Raw genomic sequence first — 19092 nt, 5'->3', positions numbered from 1 at the left:
TGATCAGGTTCACAAGATTTGATCCTAAATTTCACGTTATTTGCGATTAAAGCTTTAAAAATGCCAATTCTCACAAGATTTTTACTGTTAAAATCATTCCTCACTGCCAACCCACTTCGATACAAAGTTGCAAGACATGAACACTGAACTTTTCACCTCAATGGGATATCACATCAAGTGCACCCAACATTTGCAATAATGTTGCCATCATAGCTCCTGGCAGGACAGGAGGGGGAGGGTCAATTGGTATTGCAATTGGGATTTTTTTTCAAGTCCAGGCACAGGAATGCTGGAATCTTACGTTCGGCAACGGGTTGAGTTGGGGGACCACATCTCCTGTGGGGGCTACGGGTTAGTGGTGCAATATTGCATTTGGGAACGGGTTACATTGGGGGACCAAGCCTCCCGTGTGTCTCCCAGTTGGTCTAGTATCACAAAGTTCACAATAGAATGATTGTAAATCAATTTAATGATATTCATAGAATTAGATAAACAAGAAGGAATGCATGGTCTCTTTACCATGTATCTAAACTTTAGAATTGATTCTCTTAACTTTAACTTTTTATTGTTTCATATAATTAACAGAAAAAAATTGCACAGAAGGTGACCGTTTGTCTACTTGAATCAGCGTACTGGCTTGATGCAAGATTCAAACTGCCTGCCTTCTCGCCATGGTTCTGCAAATTCTTTTTCTCTTTGGTCAGTGGACTGCAGGTTTTTCCCTGCCATGTCCATGTATCTACATTCTGAGTATTTTATTCTGAAGCAAAGCAAGTTAACTTCTATAGACAAAAAATTGCTAACTTTCTAGTATATGCATCAATAGGATAAGACATGATCATGCTTTCCTGCAGTCGTAGCTGTGTCGTAACACGTTGTTTTAAATACCGAGCTGGGCCCGGTGGTAGCTAACAGGGCTTCTTTATTTGCAGTTTACCAGTATTACAATTTCAGAACAAAAGTTAAATAAACTACAGAGCAAAACTGCAAAGCAAAGCTACTGAACTTACAGAACAAAGAAATGAAAAACAGGTTTTATTTTGTTCACACGTCATTGGTCTTCTTTAATGGTCTCCATATGTTTGTGACATCCTTCAGTACTTATGATGGGTAAGCCTTAATAAATCTATGTTTCACTAGATATAGGAAACTCTTTTGGGGTGCAAGAAGGAGCGGCTAGAACCTTGAAGAGGTCTAATGTTAGCCGGGGCTTTTCCATTGGTATGCAAAAACACTTTAATAAGAAACAGAGATTAAACATGAATGGTTTGGACATATTGGGAAATAATAATTGTCCGTTCAGCTGATGGGAGTCTTAATCTCGTGATGCATGTTTCACGTGAGAGGTGTGCATCCAGGCCTTTTTCCCTTGCCCTTAACTGCTGCTTGAGTGGTCAGTAGCACCTGGAAAGGTCCTTCCCACTTAGTGCCGAATGGTTCTTTTTGTATTTTTTCACTTAGATCCAAACTCTGGGGACCATGTCAGTGTCCTCCTCGTAGGTCACCCCTAGCTGCCATTACCTACCAGTTGGGAAGCAGAACTAACAGCTTTTGTTCGATCGTGACAATATTTTAATAAAGCATCGATCATCAGATAACGATCAGCCTTTCACAAATCAGTAGGCCCAGGTAAGGACTTGGGTCGACCAATAGCTATCTCAAATGGGCTCAGACCCATGATTGTGGGCGATGAAGGCTGTGCAAGTCCCAAGACGTGCAATTCTAGATGACATACTTCCAAGCAAAGCTCCCACCAACTTTTCTCGGAATTGCGCTGTCATTTGCTGCAGGGCAAATGACCCCACGGGTGAATTTGTTGGACAAAGAATGGCATTAATGCCTGTGGTGCGACTGGGTTTTCCATGTCTCTGTCTCCAGATACCATCCTTGCGTAACTTAATGCCTGCTTCACTCCTTGTCCATTTTTCTTATTTTTGATGAATCGCTTTGCGATCGGGTATCAGGGGTCATAGAGAGAAGGCAGGAGAATGGGGTTAGGAGGGAGAGATAGATCAGCCATGATTAAATGGCGGAGTAGACTTAATGGGCCGAATGGTCTAATTCTGCACCTATCACTTATGAACATCTACTATAGGTCTTGTTCTATGTTGCTCGTCTTCAGGGTGTACACTTACAGTTCAGTACTGATGCTTATATCTTTTGATGCTGCTTCCTTAGCTGCCTGGTCAGCTAATGCATTCTCCTGTGCCTCTCACGTATTTTCTCTCGTATGGGGTTTGCACTTTAAAATATCCACTTCTCATATAGTATCCAATGTCTTGAACTTATTTTCCATTTTGAATAGGTGTACCAAGCCAGTGAGAAATCTTCTTTTCTTTCAGAAGTTTACTTAGCGGTTGAGTCAATTGTGTAAAAGAGTCAATCCACTGTCAGTTAAAATTGCATTAGCCTAAGAAGGATCTAAGCTCTTTAATAGTAGTGGATTGTTTAGCTGTTTAGATAGCTGTAGTCGTGTCTTGGATAAGCTCCCTCTTCCATTGGGAATTTTTTAAATCTCTCGTACGAAACCTCTTGGGCAATTTGCGCTTTGTCAATGCTGGCCTTGTGGCCCTCTGATGGAGGTGGGCGAGCAGGTAATGAAGATCTTGTTTGTATTGTTCTGTGTCTGAAGCCAGTAGGATATATGGTACAATAGAACTTTATTTATCCCTGGAGGGAAATTGATCTGCCAACAATCATAAAAACACAAAATACATGAAACGTGAAATTAAAGCGACGAGTGTAAAGGATTGGGGATGAGCAAAGATTGGGTGGGGTGGGGGATCGTTCATGTACTGAATAAACAGAATGCATATGAGGTAATTCAAGCAAATGGTTTTGTTAGGCCATGTAGAAAATTATAGGACTATTATGGAAACCGTGTGGGAGTTCTGTCCAGGTACAGTATATTGCTGTTGGTGAATAGTGAAGGCAAACCATGGTCGGATCTCAAGTGCAAGTGGCACTGACCAGAACCGGTTAGCCATATCAATAAAGGAGAATCATTGGTGTGCTGGAGTAAAGGCAGTAAATTTCGTAGCATGTCTGATTCATGCTATTCTGGTAAATGCCACTGGCTCCATTTGCAGGAGCCACAATCATTCTTATCTCCATATTGGGTGGATCTGTAATTCTTCTTTAGCCTTCAAATATACCAGGTCACATGACCATTTCAAAAATGCTGCAAGGATTTCAGCGGATTGAGGACGTTCATTTCTAAAATGGCGAGGGACTCAAATAGAGAAAGCTAGTAGACAGAATGGGAGGCAGGAAGCAGGAAAGGGAAGCACTCGGACACAAGAGGAGAAAGGAAAAAAAAGGAAATAGAATAAGAGGCGGGGGGGTTTCTTAAATGTGCACATTTTAATGCTAGGAGCATTGTAAGAAAGGTGGATGAGCTTAGAGTCTGGATAGACACCTGGAAGTATGATGTTGTGGCGATCAGTGAAACATGGTTGCAGGAGGGCTGTGATTGGAAACTAAATATTCCAGGATTTCGTTGCTTCAGGTGTGATAGAATTGGAGGGGCAAGAGGTGGAGGTGTTGCATTGCTAGTCAGGGAAGATATTACAGCAGTGCTTTGGCAGGATAGATTGGAGGGCTCATCTAGGGAGGATATTTGGGTGGAACTGAGAAGTGAGAAAGGTGTAGCAACACTTATAGGGGTGTATTATAGACCACCAAATGGGGATCGAGAATTGGAAGAGCAAATATGTAAGGAGATAGCAGATATTAGTAGTAAGCACAAGGTAGTGATTGTGGGAGATTTCAACTTTCCACACATAGACTGGGAAACACATTCTGTAAATGGGCTGGATGGTTTGGAGTTTGTAAAATGTGTGCAGGATAGTTTTTTGCAGCAATACATAGAGGTACCTACTAGAGGAGGGGCAGTGCTGGACCTCCTGTTAGGAAATGAGACGGGACAGGTGGCGGAGGTATGCGTTGGGGAGCACTTCGGGTCCAGTGATCACAATACCATTAGTTTCAATATAATTATGGAGCGGGTCAGAACTGGACCTAGGGTTGAGATTTTTGATTGGAGAAAGGCTAACTTTGATGAGATGCGAAATGATTTAAAAGGAGTGAACTGGGACATTTTGTTTTATGGGAAGGATGTAGAAGAGAAATGGAGGACATTTAAAGGGAAAATTTTAAGAGTACAGAATATTTATGTTCCTGTTCGGTTGAAAGGAAACAGTAAAAATTGGAAAAAGCCCTGGTTTTCAAGGGAAATTGGACATCTTGTTCGGAAAAAGAGGGAGATCTACAATAATTATAGGCAGCATGGAGTAAATGAGGTGCTTGAGGAGTATAAGGAATGTAAAAAGAATCTTAAGAAAGAAATTAGAAAAGCTAAAAGAAGATATGAGGTTGCTTTGGCAAGTAAGGTGAAAGTAAATGCAAAGGGTTTCTACAGCTATATTAATAGCAAAAGGATAATGAGGGATAAAATTGGTCCATTGGAGAGACAGAGTGGACAGCTATCTGCTGAGCCAAAAGAGATGGGGGAGATATTGAACAATTTTTTTTCTTCGGTATTCACCAAGGAGAAAGATATTGAATTATGTGAGGTAAGGGGAACTAGTAGAGTAGCTATGGATACTATGAGTTAGTTTCAAAGTAAAAGAAGTACTGACACTTTTGAAAAATATAAAAGTGGATAAGTCTCCAGGTCCTGACAGGATATTCCCTAGGACATTGAGGGAAGTTAGTGTAGAAATAGCAGGGGCTATGACAGAAATATTTCAAATGTCATTAGAAACGGGAATAGTCCCCGAGGATTGGCATACTGCGCATGTTGTTCCATTGTTTAAAAAGGGTTCTAAAAGTAAACCTAGCAATTATAGACCTGTTAGTTTGACTTCAGTGGTGGACAAATTAATGGAAAAGATACTTAGAGATAATATATATAATCATCTGGATAAACAGGGTCTGATTAGGAACAGTCAACTTGGATTTGTGCCTGGAAGGTCATGTTTGACTAATCTTCTTGAATTTTTTGAAGAGGTTACTAGGGAAATTGACGGGGGTAAAGCAGTGGATGTTGTCTATATGGACTTTAGTAAGGCCTTTGACAAGGTTCCTCATGGAAGGTTGGTTAAGAAGGTTCAACTGTTGGGTAGAAATGCAGGAGTAATAATAATAATAATAATAATAATAATAATAATAACTTTATTTGTTAAGCACCTTAAAAACAACCAAAGCTGACCAAAGTGCTGTACAGAAAAAAGAAAACAAGCAAGACATCATAAAACAGGCAGAACAACAGAACATACAACTAACACGAGGCGCATAAATTACATACAAAAATCCAAACAATAAATTAAAAAACATAAAACACGAGTACGAACCACGCAGCAAAACCAAGCAAATAAAGTTAATAAACAATTCAACACCTCACTGGTCTACAAAGGCCATGGGGAATAGATATGTCTTCAGGAGTGACTTAAAAACAGCTAGAGAAGGGGCCTGTTTAACGTGCAGAGGCAATTCATTTCACAATCTCGGAGCCGACACAGCAAAGGCACGGAGTAGCAAGATGGATTCAACAGTGGCTGAATGGGAGAATCCAGAGGGTAATGGTGGATGGTTGTTTGTTGGGTTGGAGGCAGGTGACTAGTGGGGTGCCTCAGGGATCGGTGTTGGGTCCTTTGTTGTTTGTCATGTACATCAATGGTCTGGATGAAGGTGTGGTAAATTGGATTAGTAAGTATGCAGATGATACCAAGATAGGGGGTGTTGTGGATAATGAAGAGGATTTCCAAAGTCTACAGAGTGATTTAGGCCATTTGGAAGAATGGGCTGAAAGATGGCAGATGGAGTTTAATGCTGATAAATGTGAGTTGCTACACCTTGGCAGGACAAATCAAAATAGGACGTACATGGTAAATGGTAGGGAATTGAAGAATACAGTTGAACAGAGGGATCTGGGAATAACTGTGCATAGTTCCTTGAAGGTGGAATCTCATATAGATAGGGTGGTAAAGAAAGCTTTTGGCATGCTAGCCTTTATAAATCAGAGCATTGAGTATAGAAGCTGGGATGTAATGTTAAAATTGTACAAGGCATTGGTGAGACCAAATCTGGAGTATGGTGTACAATTTTGGTCGCCCAATTATAGGAAGGATGTCAACAAAATAGAGAGAGTACAATGAAGATTTACTAGAATGTTGCCTGGGTTTCAACAACTAAGTTACAGAGAAAGGTTGAATAAGTTAGGTCTTTATTCTCTGGAGCGCAGAAGGTTACGGGGGGACTTGATAGAGGTCTTTAAAATGATGAGAGGGATAGACAGAGTTGATGTGGACAAGCTTTTCCCTTTGAGAATAGGGAAGATTCAAACAAGAGGACATGACTTCAGAATTTAGGGACAGATGTTTAGGGGTAACATGAGGGGGAACTTCTTTACTCAGAGAGTGGTAGCGGTGTGGAATGAGCTTCCAGTAGAAGTGGTGGAGGCAGGTTTGTTGGTATCATTTAAAAATAAATTGAATAGGCATATGGATGAGAAGGGAATGGAGGGTTATGGTATGAGTGCAAGCTGGTGGGACTAAGGGAAAAAAGTTGTGTCGGAACGGACTTGTAGGGCCGAGATGGCCTGTTTCCGTGCTGTAATTGTTATATGGTTATATGGCTTGTCCCACGGGACCTATCCAGACCAGTTGTCGCCTGTCCATCCAGAGGAAGAGAATCCCCAAACTTTAGAGCATGTCATTTCAGCTCCTGTATCCAGAAGAAGATCTATGAGATGACTGCTGACCCTCACTGTTACGTATACTCCGTCCCTGAGCTGATTAACAAATGTCAAGAGCGGACTGGGAGTGCGAGGGTGGGCCCCATTCATTTTTTCAGCAGCTCGTAGTTTTCCTTTTGCTTAGGGTCGAGTTGCATAAACTGTTTCCATTCCTCTTATTCAGTGGCAGTAGAAACTTTCTATAGGGGTGGTTTGCCAGAGAAATCCTTGGCCTATTGTTCGACCGGCACACCTTAACTCAACGCCCCTCTTTTCTGCAATAATGGCACCTGGAGGTCACCTGTCTGGTGCTTCCATTGTCCCAGGTTGGCTTGGTTAATCATCCTGTATGCAGAGCCAGAAGTTTCGCCCCATATTTCTGTTCAGCTGCAGGCAACAGGCCACTACCATGGAAAATGATATATCGTTATTCTCCCAGTGGGGCCATGTTACCTTTAGCATTTTGGACAGTTCTGGCTTTATCCCCGCCACAAAGGCTGATTCAGGGAACTGAAAGGGCTGGAGTCCATCTTTTCCGATTCGATGTCTGCCCCCAAATGTTTCTGCAAAACAACCTGAATCGTTTATTGTACTCAGAAATTTCTACTGTTGTTTTCAGTTGGCAGGCCGATAAATTTCCCCAGGCGATTTGATCAGGTCTCTAGGCCCTAAGCCACATCTTTATCTTCTTCCATCCTTCGTCCAGGAACAGCTCCTGTGCTCCTAGCCTCTATTGTACCACCGTTTTGAGCCTCTGAGAGTCTCTGCCGGGCACCATAGCCGTCAAGATCTGTATTCCATCCTATGGATGTAGATGGTATATCCCTCGCAATCAGTCCAGTTGTTCCCATGTCTTCATTGCTCCTTTTTTGGGTATTTTCTAAGTCAATCATTTGTTGGTCTGCAGCTACGCGTTTCCACCTTAGATCGTAATCTGATCACGATCTTAGTCTTGGGAAATGCGAAGTAATATTCATAGAATCAAACAGCACGGAAACAGGCCCTACAGCTCAACGTGTTCATGCTGACCAAGATGCCCCATCTAATCTAGTTCCATTGCCCAAGTTTGGCCCATATCTCTCTCAACCTTTCCTTTCCAGGCACTTGTCCAAGTATGTTTTAAATCTTGTGATAATATCTGCCTCGACTACCTCTAGCAGCTTGTTCCATTTCCCTACCACCCTCTGAAGCCAAAAGGTTGCCTTGCAAGTTTCTATTAAATCTTATCTCTCTCATCTTAAACATATTTCCCTGCTCTGGGTAAAAGACCAGGCATTCACCCTATCTATTCCCCTGAGTTTAATGTAATTATACATTACAGTGATTTTAATTTATTTTATATGCAAAATGACCTTATTTTGTTTTAATGTTCATGAGCATTGATGTTGTTCCATGAGTTGAACTTTGAATGTAATTGTTCAAGTAAGTAAGTAAGTTTATTGGCCAAGTATTCATATACAAGGAATTTGCCTTGGTGCTCCGCCCACAAGTAACAACATGACATACAGTGACAGTTACGAATGACTCCGAAAACACTAAACATTAATAATAATAAAACATTAATGAAAAAACACCATTGATCAAGCATGCAAACCAACAAAATATCAGATTAAAGGGAGGCTACAGATTTTTGGCTGTTGAGTAGAGCAACTACTCGTGGATAAAAACTGTTTTTATGTCTGGCTGTGACAACTTTGACAGTCTGGAGTCGCCTTCCAGAGGGAAGCGATTCAAAGAGTTTGTGGCCAGGGTGAGATGGGTCAGAGATGATCTTGCCCGCTCTCTTCCTGGCCCTTGCAGTGTACAGTTCATCAATGGAGGGAAGGTTGCAGTCAATAACCTTCTCTGCTGATCGGATGATTCGCTGCAGCCTCCAGGTGTCGTGCTTGGTGGCTGAGCCAAACCAGACCATGATGGAGAAGGTGAGAACAGACTCTACGATGGCCGTGTAGAATTGGACCATCATTGCCTGTGGCAGATTGTGCTTCCTTGGCTGCTGCAGGAAGTACATCCTCTGTTGTGCCATTTTGACTGTGGAGTCGATGGTAGCCCCCCACTTAAGGTCCTTGGATGGTTCCCAGGAACTTAAAAGACTCCGCAGATGTGACTGTGGTATTGTTGATGGTGAGTGGGGTGAGGGGAGGGGGAGCTCTCCTAAAGTCTACAATCCATTCCACAGTCTTAAGAGCATTGAGCTGTAGGTTGTTGTGACGGCACCAGGACGCCTGCTATGACACTTCCTGTCTGTAGGCAGATTCCTCCCCATCCTGGATCAGTCCAATCAGGGTTGTGTCATCCGCAAACTTGAGAAGCTTGACAGAGGTGTCTGTGGAGGTGCAGTCGTTGGTGTAGAGAGAGTAGAGGAGAGAGTACGCAGCCTTGCGGTGCTCGTTTGCTGAGCGTTTGCGGGTTTGAGATGTGCTTTCTCAGCCTCACATGCTGCTTCCTGTCAGGAAGCTGGTGATCCCTGAAAGAGGGGTTCAGGCACAGTCAACTCGGAAAGTTTGGAGTGTAGTAGCTCTGGTACAATGGTGTTGAATGCAGAGCTAAAATCAACAAACAGGATCCTCTCGCATAGGTCCCCTGGCGGTCTAGGTGTAGGATGAAGTGCAGGCTCAGGTTGTCTGCATCATCCACAGATCTATTGGCCCGATATGCAAACTGAGGGTCCAGAGGTTTGTGATATTTCTCAGCTTGGCCAGCACAAGCCTTTTGAGTGTCTTCATGATTACAGAGGTCAGTGCGACAGGCCTGTAGTCATTAAGACAAGTAATCCTTGCCTTTTTGGGTACAGGGACAATAGTGGTGGCTTTGAAGCAGGCAGGGACAGTACATGTTTGTAGGGACTGGTTAAAAATGTCTGTATAGACCGGTGCCAGCGGTTTGGCACAGAACTTAAGAGTAGATAGGGAAACATTGTCAGGTCCTGGAGATTCCAGCTTTTTTGTCCTCTGAAAAGCCTCTCCACCTCCTTTATTTTTATTGTTGATATTGGATAAATGATGTTTTGCAGCACAGAGGGTGTGGGTGATTGGAGGGGGGTGGGTGTAGAAGGGCCCAGTCTTTGCAGACTGAGGTCGGGCTGTGAGTGGGTATGAAGTGTTGGGTGGGGTGGGAAATGGTCCAGTCTTTTCATATTGGAGTCTTGCCTTAAGTAGGTGTGAAGTGGTTAATGGGAAGGAGAGGGTGCGGGGTCCATTCTTTGTAGACTGGGGTTTGGCTTTGTTGGTTGGGGATGGGTACCAGGGTTACGTTTCTGATTTTCAAACCTGCAGTAAAACTCATTCAGGTCGTTGGTCAGCTGCCGATTGTCCAAAGAGCGGGGGGGTTTCCTCTTGTAGCTGGTAATTTCTTGCAAGCCCTTCCAAACTGAAGAAGAGTCACTAGCTGAGAACTTGCTCCTCAGAGTACCTTTCCTTGGCAGCTCTGATTCCTCTTCTCAGCTTGTACTTGGCCTGCCTGTAGAGGTCTGCATCCCCGCTCCTGTAGGCCTCCACTTTAGACCATCGGAGCTGTCTGAGTCCTGCAGTGAATCAGGGCTTGTTGTTGTTGTTGAACCATGTCCGGGTCTTAGTTGGAATGCAACTGTCCTCGCAAAAGCTGACATATGATGATACAGTGTCCTTGTACTCATCAAGGCTTGTGGTTGCTTCCCTGAACACATTCCAATCCGTGCAGTCAAAGCAGGATTGTAGGTTCTCAATGCCCTCGCTTGTCCACCTTTTCGTTGTTTTGACCACAGGCTTAGCAGCTTTTAGTTTCTGCCTGTAGGTTGGAATAAGGTGAACTAGACAATGATCAGAGAGACCCAGACCCACCCGGGGAATAGAGCAATATGCGTTCTTGATTGTCGTATAACAACGATCGAGTGTTCTCTCCCCTCTGGTGGGGCAGGTAACATGAGGTCTGTATTTTGGAAGGACACGGCTGAGGTTAGCTTTGTTAAAGTCCCCCCAAAACAATGACCATGCAGTCCGGCAAGTTACTCTCTACTCTCATTACCTGGTCAGCGAGTTTGAGAGCTTTTACATTGTTGGAGAGTTAACCTTTTGTATTGTGTAAAATACTTACCAACCAATGAAAGATTCATTTTTAATTTATAGGTGGTCCTGTTCCAATTGACATTTACCAAAGGATCAAAAAACTTGAAGACAGAATTCTGCATTTGGAAGGTCTTTCTCCAGAATATTTTCAACATGTGGTAGGATTTTTACTCAACCAATGTGTTCTTAAATCTAACTTTTTATAAAATATGACTATGGCTTTGTCATATGGTCTATTAGTACAGTGTGGTTTGTGGAATGGGTTATCCACTTTCTTCAACATTTTTTCAATGATATAAATTATTTACTTCCCAATAAAAAAGCTTTAATGAATTCTACATTCAATGACTCAATAAACATATGTAGAAGTGTCAAATCATAATTTAAAGCTCATGCCAAATTATGTTACAGTGCCCTCCGTAATGTTTGGGACAAAAACCCATCATTTATTTATTTGCCTCTACACAATTTGAGATTTGTAATAGGAAAAAAATCACATGTGGTTAAATTGCACTGTCAGATTTTAATAAAGGCCGTATTTATACATTTTGGTTTACCATGTAGAAATTCCAGCAGTGTTTATACATAGTCCCTGCATTTCAGGGCACCATAATGTTTGGGACACAGCAATGTCATGTAAATTAAAGTAGTCATGTTTAGTATTTTGCTGCATATCCTTTGCATGCAATGACTGCTTGAAGTCTGTTGTTCATGGACATCACCAGTTTATCCGTGTCTTCTTTGGTGATGCTCTGCCAGGCGTGTATTGCAGCCATCTTTAGCTTATGCTTGTTTTGGGGGCTAGTCCCCTTCAGTTTTCACTTTAGCATATAAAAGGCATGCTCGATCGGGTGATTGACTTGGCCACTCAAGAATTAACCATTTTATAGCTTTGAAAAACTAATTTGTTGCTTTAACAGTATGTTTGGGATCATTGTCTTGCTGTAGAAAGAACCGCTGGCCAATGAATTGAGGCATTTGTTTTAACCTGAGCAGAAATAATGTGTCTATACACTTCAGAATTCATTATGCTACTACCATCAGCAGTTGTATTATCAATGAAGTAAGTGAAACAGTACCTTCAGCAGCCATACATGCCCAGGCCATAACACCCCTACCACTGTGTTTCACAGATAATGTGGTATGCTTTGGAACTTGGGCAGTTCCTTCTCTCCTCCATACTTTGCTCTTGCCCTCAGTCTGATATGTTAATCTTCATCTCAACTGTCCACAAGACCTTTTTCCAGAACTGTAGTTGGTCTTTTAAGTACTTCTTGGCAAACTGTAACCTGGCCATCCTATTTTTGCTGCTAACCAGTGGTTTGCATCTTGCAGTGTATTTGTATTTCTGTATTTCTGATCATGAGGTTTTCGGCAGACAGTGGTCATTGACGAATCCACACCTGAAGAGTGTTTCTAATCTGTCGGACAGGTGTTTGAGGAATTTTCTTTATTATAGAGAAAATTCTTCTGTCATCTGCTATGGTGGTCTTCCTTGGCCTGCCAGTCCGTTTGTGATTTGTAAGCTCACCAGTGCTCTCTATCTTCTTAATGATGTTGCAAACAGTTGATTTTGGTAAGCCTAAGGTTTGGCTGATGTCTCTAACAGTTTTATTCTTGGTTCTCAGTCTCATAATGGCTTCTTTGACTTTCATTGGCACAGCTTTGATCCTCGTGTTGATGAATAGCAATAAAAGTTTCCAAAGGTGATGGAAAAACAGGAAGAAAGACTTGTTCTGAGAGCTTTCTTATACCTGCAATAAGGAGGTAGTTAAACACACCTGAGCAATTACAAACACCTGTGAAGCCATGTGTCCCAAACATTGTGGTGCCCTGAAATGTGGGGACTATGTATAAACACAGCTGTAATTTCTACATGGTGAATCCAAAATGTATAAAAATGGCCTTTAAGAAAATCTGACAATGTGCACTTTAACCACATGTGAATTTTTCTTTAAAAATCTCAAATTTTGGAGTACAGAGGCAAATAAATAAATGATGGTTCTTTGTCCCAAACATTATGGAGGGCTCTTAATGTTAGAGGAAAAAATGGAAACCGTTTTTAATGATGTTTTCTTTCATTGTTTATAGAAAACCATTGTTTATAAATGTTCCCGATCATCTGGCAATGGTTATTGTAATTTAGTTAGTTTGTCGGAAAGAGGTGAAATCTTATTAGTTTAATGTCACTTTGCACACTTGCTGGAATATCTACTGCAATAGGAGTTAGAATTCCTGGTGCAGTGTGGGATCCAAGTTGTAGGAACATGGTAGAAATGAAGCATTAGGACCCAGGCTTCTCAATGTCACGCCATGTTTAATTCTATCCCCGAGCTCACGTTAAAATAATCCTTAATATTTATTTAATTTTCTACATCTCTACCACTTATGGAGACAGGTTCGTGAATCCTCGGCCTTCTTTATCAATTGGCTCATTGCTCTTACTGATGTTGAGAGCAAGGTTGTTATTCTGGCACCATTCGATCAGATGATCAATCATAATTAACCGTAATTCATCTAACAACAGAGCTGTTGGCGGTGAATTTAAACATGAAGTTGGAACTGTATCCGGCTACACAGCCATGGTATAGAGTGAATAGAACAGGGAACTGGCCATACAGCCATGTGCTGATGGCCCTATGCTGATGGTTATCGAGAGAAAGTCTTATTGCCAATTCGTACCGATTGTAGTCTGTTGATGAGGAAGTCGAGGATGCAGTTACAAAGGGATGTACAGAGACCTTGTTCCCTGAGATTGGTACAGGTTGATCACCGACTTGCCGGCAACTGATGTTCCTGCCACCCTTACGATCCAGACAAAATTGCAACAGCTCAGTTGAAATTTCCTGATGGCTACAGATGGCATTGCGAGTGGCGAGCGCTCTTTCCTGTGGTGTCCCTCCATCATGAAAGAGTCATTTGTTTACATCTGAACATTGAAATCCCTCTTTGGGCTGGTCTAATTCTATCTCTGCTGGCTTAATGTCTAAGTTTTTCATGTTTCAACCCTGCCTGGTCCCCACGCACTACCCCACAACCCGTCTTCCCACCATTCTGTTCAATTTTCCTCTTGCCCTCTGAAACACTGAACTTCCTGTCATGCCTTCTCTGATTTACTGGACACCTTTAAAAGGCTGCTTCCTAAAATCTTTTTTCAGTTATGCGCTTAATTTTCTCTCCTAACTGTTTTGCAAAGTCAGTACAGTAAACCCTCATTTTTTTCCCCATTATAACAGATTTTGGATATAGCAGACAGACCTGCCCACGTCACCCCCAGTTTGCACAGTCTTCCCGGCCATTTAGTTGATGAACACCAACCTGACATGACCTGTGTTTTTATTGTCCAAGTGGTTTAATGCAGAGTGGCAAGCCAATAAGTTCGCATATCCCGCTGATGTATCGTGGCAGTAGGCAAATTGTAGTTTGTCCATGGTTTTGCCAAGATACGAGTTGATATGCACCATAACCAACCTGTTAAAGTACTTCAACACCACAGACGATAGCCATTGAGCTTTGTCACCGTACTCTTCTTGAGCATCAGTATTATTGATGCCTTTGAAAAGCAGGTGGGACCTTCAGACTTCAGTAATGAGAGGTTTAAGATGTCCGCAAAAACTCCAGCCCGTTGGTCCGTGCAGCTTTTGAGAATGCGACCGGCTATGCCAACAGGTCCAGAGCTTTACAAAGATTAGTTGTTTGAGCCAGTTACACTTAACATAATGTGCATACATTTAACGTTTTATGTTACTGTAAGCACCATATACCAAATCCTTTTTACTAGCATTTCACAAGATCCTTGTGAAACACTAGTGATTTGAAATCTTTGAACTGACTAACAGAGGTGTTTAGTTTTCCTTTAAAATTTGTTTAAATTATGACAGTTGAACATTCTTTAATAGTTTTATAACTGGAATCGCTTAATGTTTGTTTCATATTTCAGCTTCGTGATTAGTGTCTCATCATAACTAAGCTTTTACGTTTTCTGAATTGTACAAAATTTAAACAAACTTTCTTCTCTAGAATTTTCCAAGCAAAAGGCGTAAAGTTCAAGAAACAGCTCAGGTATTTTTGTTTTTTTTGTTTTCTGCATATTCATGAACGTACAGCACATATTTGATACTGTTATAGTGCTTCACATTTTTAGGGATCTTCTATTTTTCTGTCCATTAGTTATTTCTTCTCCCTGTTCTTCGCAAACTTTCACCAGTCAAATGTTTTTTAAATGTTTTTCATCCTTGACCCAAATACATCTTTGTGGTTAATGGTGACTTTACTTGCATTGATAAGTGAGCGTACCTAGAAAGCTATAATGAGCAGGAGAACAGGAAGTGTCTTAGTAAAATCTGTCTTGTAGACATGGATAAAGGATAGGATCTTCATTATTCAAATATAATAGGACGGGTGATATGAAAAAGCAAAGCTGTATATTCATATTGTCACTTTAAAGTTTAATTTGCTGCACAGATTGTGTACAGTGGAGGAAATACTTGGAGTTCATATGTTTAAAAAAAAAACTGCCAGGCATTGCAATTGTGTTATTTTCCATTGAAATGTTTGTGTTGTGTCATGCTGCTTCCAAATGAGAAGACTAATTACAGTTGAGCTTATGAACTTTTAGTCAGCTGCAGAACTTTTGCAATCAACCATCTGGCACATCATATTTCAGTGTGTTACACATTTAAATACGTGAATTGATTTTTGTTACAGGGCTACAGCCTAATAGAAATCGATGAGAAGATTAATGCATTGAAGGCAGTGCTACTGCAGAAAGCAGGTGACCAAGCTCAGTCAATAGACGCAAACAAGATGTCCATTTAAGGTCCATTTTTGAGCTTTAGAACTAACCAAATATAATCAATAAGTGATGCCTTTATTGTTTTTTTCAGAAATAATTTCACTTGTCAGCAACAAACTGTAGTGTATTTCAGTGTCTGATACTCTTCTGATGTGCATAATCCAGACTGCAAAATGTCTGGATTAAATGAGAATGCATACTAGGTTTAGCAGTCAAATATATGAAACCAAATCAGTACAAATCGGCAATATGAGCAGACCATTTTGCGAATTTGTCATTCAGAAAATTGTCAGAATCCCATGAAATCTTTGCAATTGTTAGTTCCAAAGAATAAACAAAATCTGTTTTGGTAATGGCAACTGATTTAATTATTTTGAACAAAATACCATTTCGGTTGGTTCCAAATCGCTTTAATGTTGAAAAAAAATCAAATTATTAGCTAAAACAATGATTTGAATACACATTTTACGTGTACAGTGTTCGTGTAAATACGTGTTAGTTTTGTGTGGAACTTTGGTACAATAAAAGTTTGATATTATTCTGTACTGGTTTCTCATTGAACATTTTCTGTGCCCCACCATTTCTGAATGTAAACTGTATTTACATTTCTGAATATAAACTATTACTGATAACTTAGAAAATTATCTTAGATGTTAATTGGTTTATTTCAGAGTAGGTAAGGCAACCTGGATTTCTGAATCCACTTTGAATGGCAAGTAGCCTGCCAATGAATGAACCAGGCTGAAAATCAGTTGATGAGACAACAATCATCACCTCAGATTCCCTGGGTAAAGGTGTTAGCCTTCAAATTGAGTTGTACAGCTATGTTATAGAGGTTGAGTAGGGTGGAGAAAAGGATGTGTTGACCAAGTACAGATATCACTAACATTGTTGCAAATCTGCACTAGCATCACTGTATTGAATTGTTCTTTGGGGGAAAAAAACATAAGCCTACATTTAGCCTGCTTAGATATTGCTTCAGTTGAATACAATCACATTACCAGAAAGTGCAAGAAAGAATTGCATGTCCCACCTTTTCACCCATTGTGATTGGTGGCAAATTACTGAAACCTGGAGGAAGTTTTAAAAATCATCAAAAGGAATCGTATTTGTTTTAAATACATTACTAAAACTTATCTGGCCATTAGTCCAATATCTTAATTGCTTCATTACTATTCAAATGTATTAAATAATTAATTTGCACCAGTTTTATTGAATGAATCCTTGTGTAGTATTCACCCATCAAGTGATGTCTATCCACTTAAACATTATTTAGAAATTAAAGGAAATCAAACAGGACTGGTACGTTTTCAGTATCATTTAATATGGTTGTGTGGGGTTTGTTTCACCGCTTAAAGCCATTTCCTTTTGCCTAATGGGATATATTTTCGGGCATCCAATGGAGAAGGTAAACAGTGCATGCAAATAGTGTGCTGATGATGATTCCAAATAGTTCTTCCCCGACAACTAATAGCTTAAAATGCTACAATTATTCACTATTTTTGCTGAAAAATCAATATTTGGTATTTGAATCGATTGCACAAAATCCATTCACTTTCATGAAGTGCTACACTCTTTTAATAACATTTAAATAAATACAGAGTCTGAGCCCTGACTCAAAACATCACGTGTCCATTTCCCCCCTTGATACTGCCTGGCTTGCTGAATTCCTCCAGAACTCCCCCCCCCCTAAGATTTGAGCATCTGCATTCCCTTGAATCTGAACTTGGCTTTGTGTCCGAGTTGGCTCAAAGCTCCTTTATAATCTTGGCATTACTGTTTTGTTGATAGAAATAATAAGCAACAAAATCATTAATATCTTGCTCATGCCTCCACTAGATGAACATAATGGATAGTAAATACTTCTGGTCTTCCACTTCAGGAATAGTACATTGGCCAGAGGCCAGATGTTCTGATTATTAATTACATTTAGTTTAAGAAAAAGTAATTTCTTTAGGAAGAATAAATAAAATAGCTTGCGTGTTGACCAAGGAAATAAAATAATTGAATTGGAATATAGTTTCACACAAAATTCTGCAATCTAGGCAAAACATGGAATGTTTGCACCTTAAGGGCCTGTCCCACTTTCACGACCTAATTCACGACCTTTTTTACTCGTGGACATTTTTCATCAGGCTAGAAAAAACGCCGGGACCTACTTGATGTCACGAGTACCTACGACTATCATCATGACCTACCTCCGACCTCGTGACGACCGTGCTGCGAGTATGAGTCAAACTCGGCAGAGGTCGTGAAAATGGGACTGGCCCTTGATCCACTACACGGTATACTCCATGTGGCCTCGTTTACATCACCGAGACCAAGAGTAGTTTTACGCTCGGTCCACATTTGCTCAGTCTACCTGGCAGGAAAAAAACTAATTTTAAAAGTTTGTGCAACAATTTAGTGAGTAGATAAGGATAACAATTAGCAGGCATAGTCATCTCTCAATGCGAGGAGAGCAATGGATCAGATGGCTATATTCTTGTTTCGTTAAAAGGTGTGGCACCCACGTAAATTCTGAAGGCTTGACTATTTACTGTAGGCGGAAGTGCGGTGTTCTGTGATTGGAGACTTCTGTTTAGCCCTATCTTCTGAATTAAATATTAAACCAACGTTTGGTCATATTTTTCGAGGTTTCTTGGAAAATAGTTCTGCACCAAAAATTAGAAAAATATATTATCTTTAAGAACTGCAGATGCTGGAAAAAATCAAAGGTAGACAAGATACAAGATACATTTATTTGTCACATGTGCCAGTTGGCACAGTGAAATGTGATCACCATACAGCCACACAATAAAATAAAGAACACACACACGATAGAGTTCAACATAAAACATCCCCACACAGCAGAATCAAAAGTTTCCCACTGTGAGGGAAGGCACCAAAGTCAGTCCTCTTCCTCGATGTTCACCCGTGGTCGGGGCATCCGGAACCCTCCGCAGTCGCTGCTACGGGCAGCCCGCCGCTCAGGCCCGCTCGCCGGGATGTTGGAACTCCGAAGTCGGGACTGGAGGGCAACCTCAGCGGCTTGGACCTCCGAATCGGCCGCTTCCTACCAGGGTCCGCGGCTCCCGGCATCCCCAGGCCGTGCCGGGCGGAGATTCATGCTGGCGGCCCTCGGCAAAGGGCCCCAGGGACTCTGCGATGTTGTAGTCAGCGCCGCCCTCGTTGGGAGCTCCGCGAACCACAGCTCCCCGATGTTGGAGCAGCGGGCCCAACGCTCCGGAGCTCCAAACGGCGATCCAGGAAGGCATCGCCCATTCCGTGGCGAATCCAGCGCCGCTGCTGAAGCTCTGGTCCGGTCCTTGGTCTCAGGTAGGAAAGGCCGCTCCGATCCAGTGGTAGGCTGCGAATAGGGGGGGGCGAGGACGCTACTCGGAGAAATAGTCACATCCTCGCCAGGAAGCGACTAGGAAACAGTTTCCCCCTTACCCCTCCCCCCCTCCCCCACATAGAAAAACTAAAGAATCCCCAAAACAAACAATTTAGACAAACTAAAATTAAAAAACAAGAGG

At 41.5% G+C, this 19092-nt stretch overlaps 1 protein-coding gene across 1 annotated transcript in view; it reads left to right on the top strand.

Moving 5' to 3' along the window:
* mbip (MAP3K12 binding inhibitory protein 1) overlaps positions 1-16119 on the top strand; it is a 35014-nt gene extending 18895 nt beyond the window's left edge. Inside the window, exons 7-9 of the mRNA XM_055640532.1 lie at positions 10840-10937; positions 14800-14841; positions 15487-16119. Coding sequence (XP_055496507.1) covers positions 10840-10937; positions 14800-14841; positions 15487-15597 — 251 coding nt within the window. The 3' untranslated portion in view covers positions 15598-16119. The remainder of the gene's footprint in view (positions 1-10839; positions 10938-14799; positions 14842-15486) is intronic.
* Positions 16120-19092: the final 2973 nt, after the last annotated feature.

Source organism: Leucoraja erinacea, chromosome 9, assembly GCF_028641065.1.
Source record: "Leucoraja erinacea ecotype New England chromosome 9, Leri_hhj_1, whole genome shotgun sequence".
NCBI classification, from domain to species: domain Eukaryota; kingdom Metazoa; phylum Chordata; class Chondrichthyes; order Rajiformes; family Rajidae; genus Leucoraja; species Leucoraja erinaceus.
This window is presented reverse-complemented; position numbering and strand designations above follow the sequence as displayed.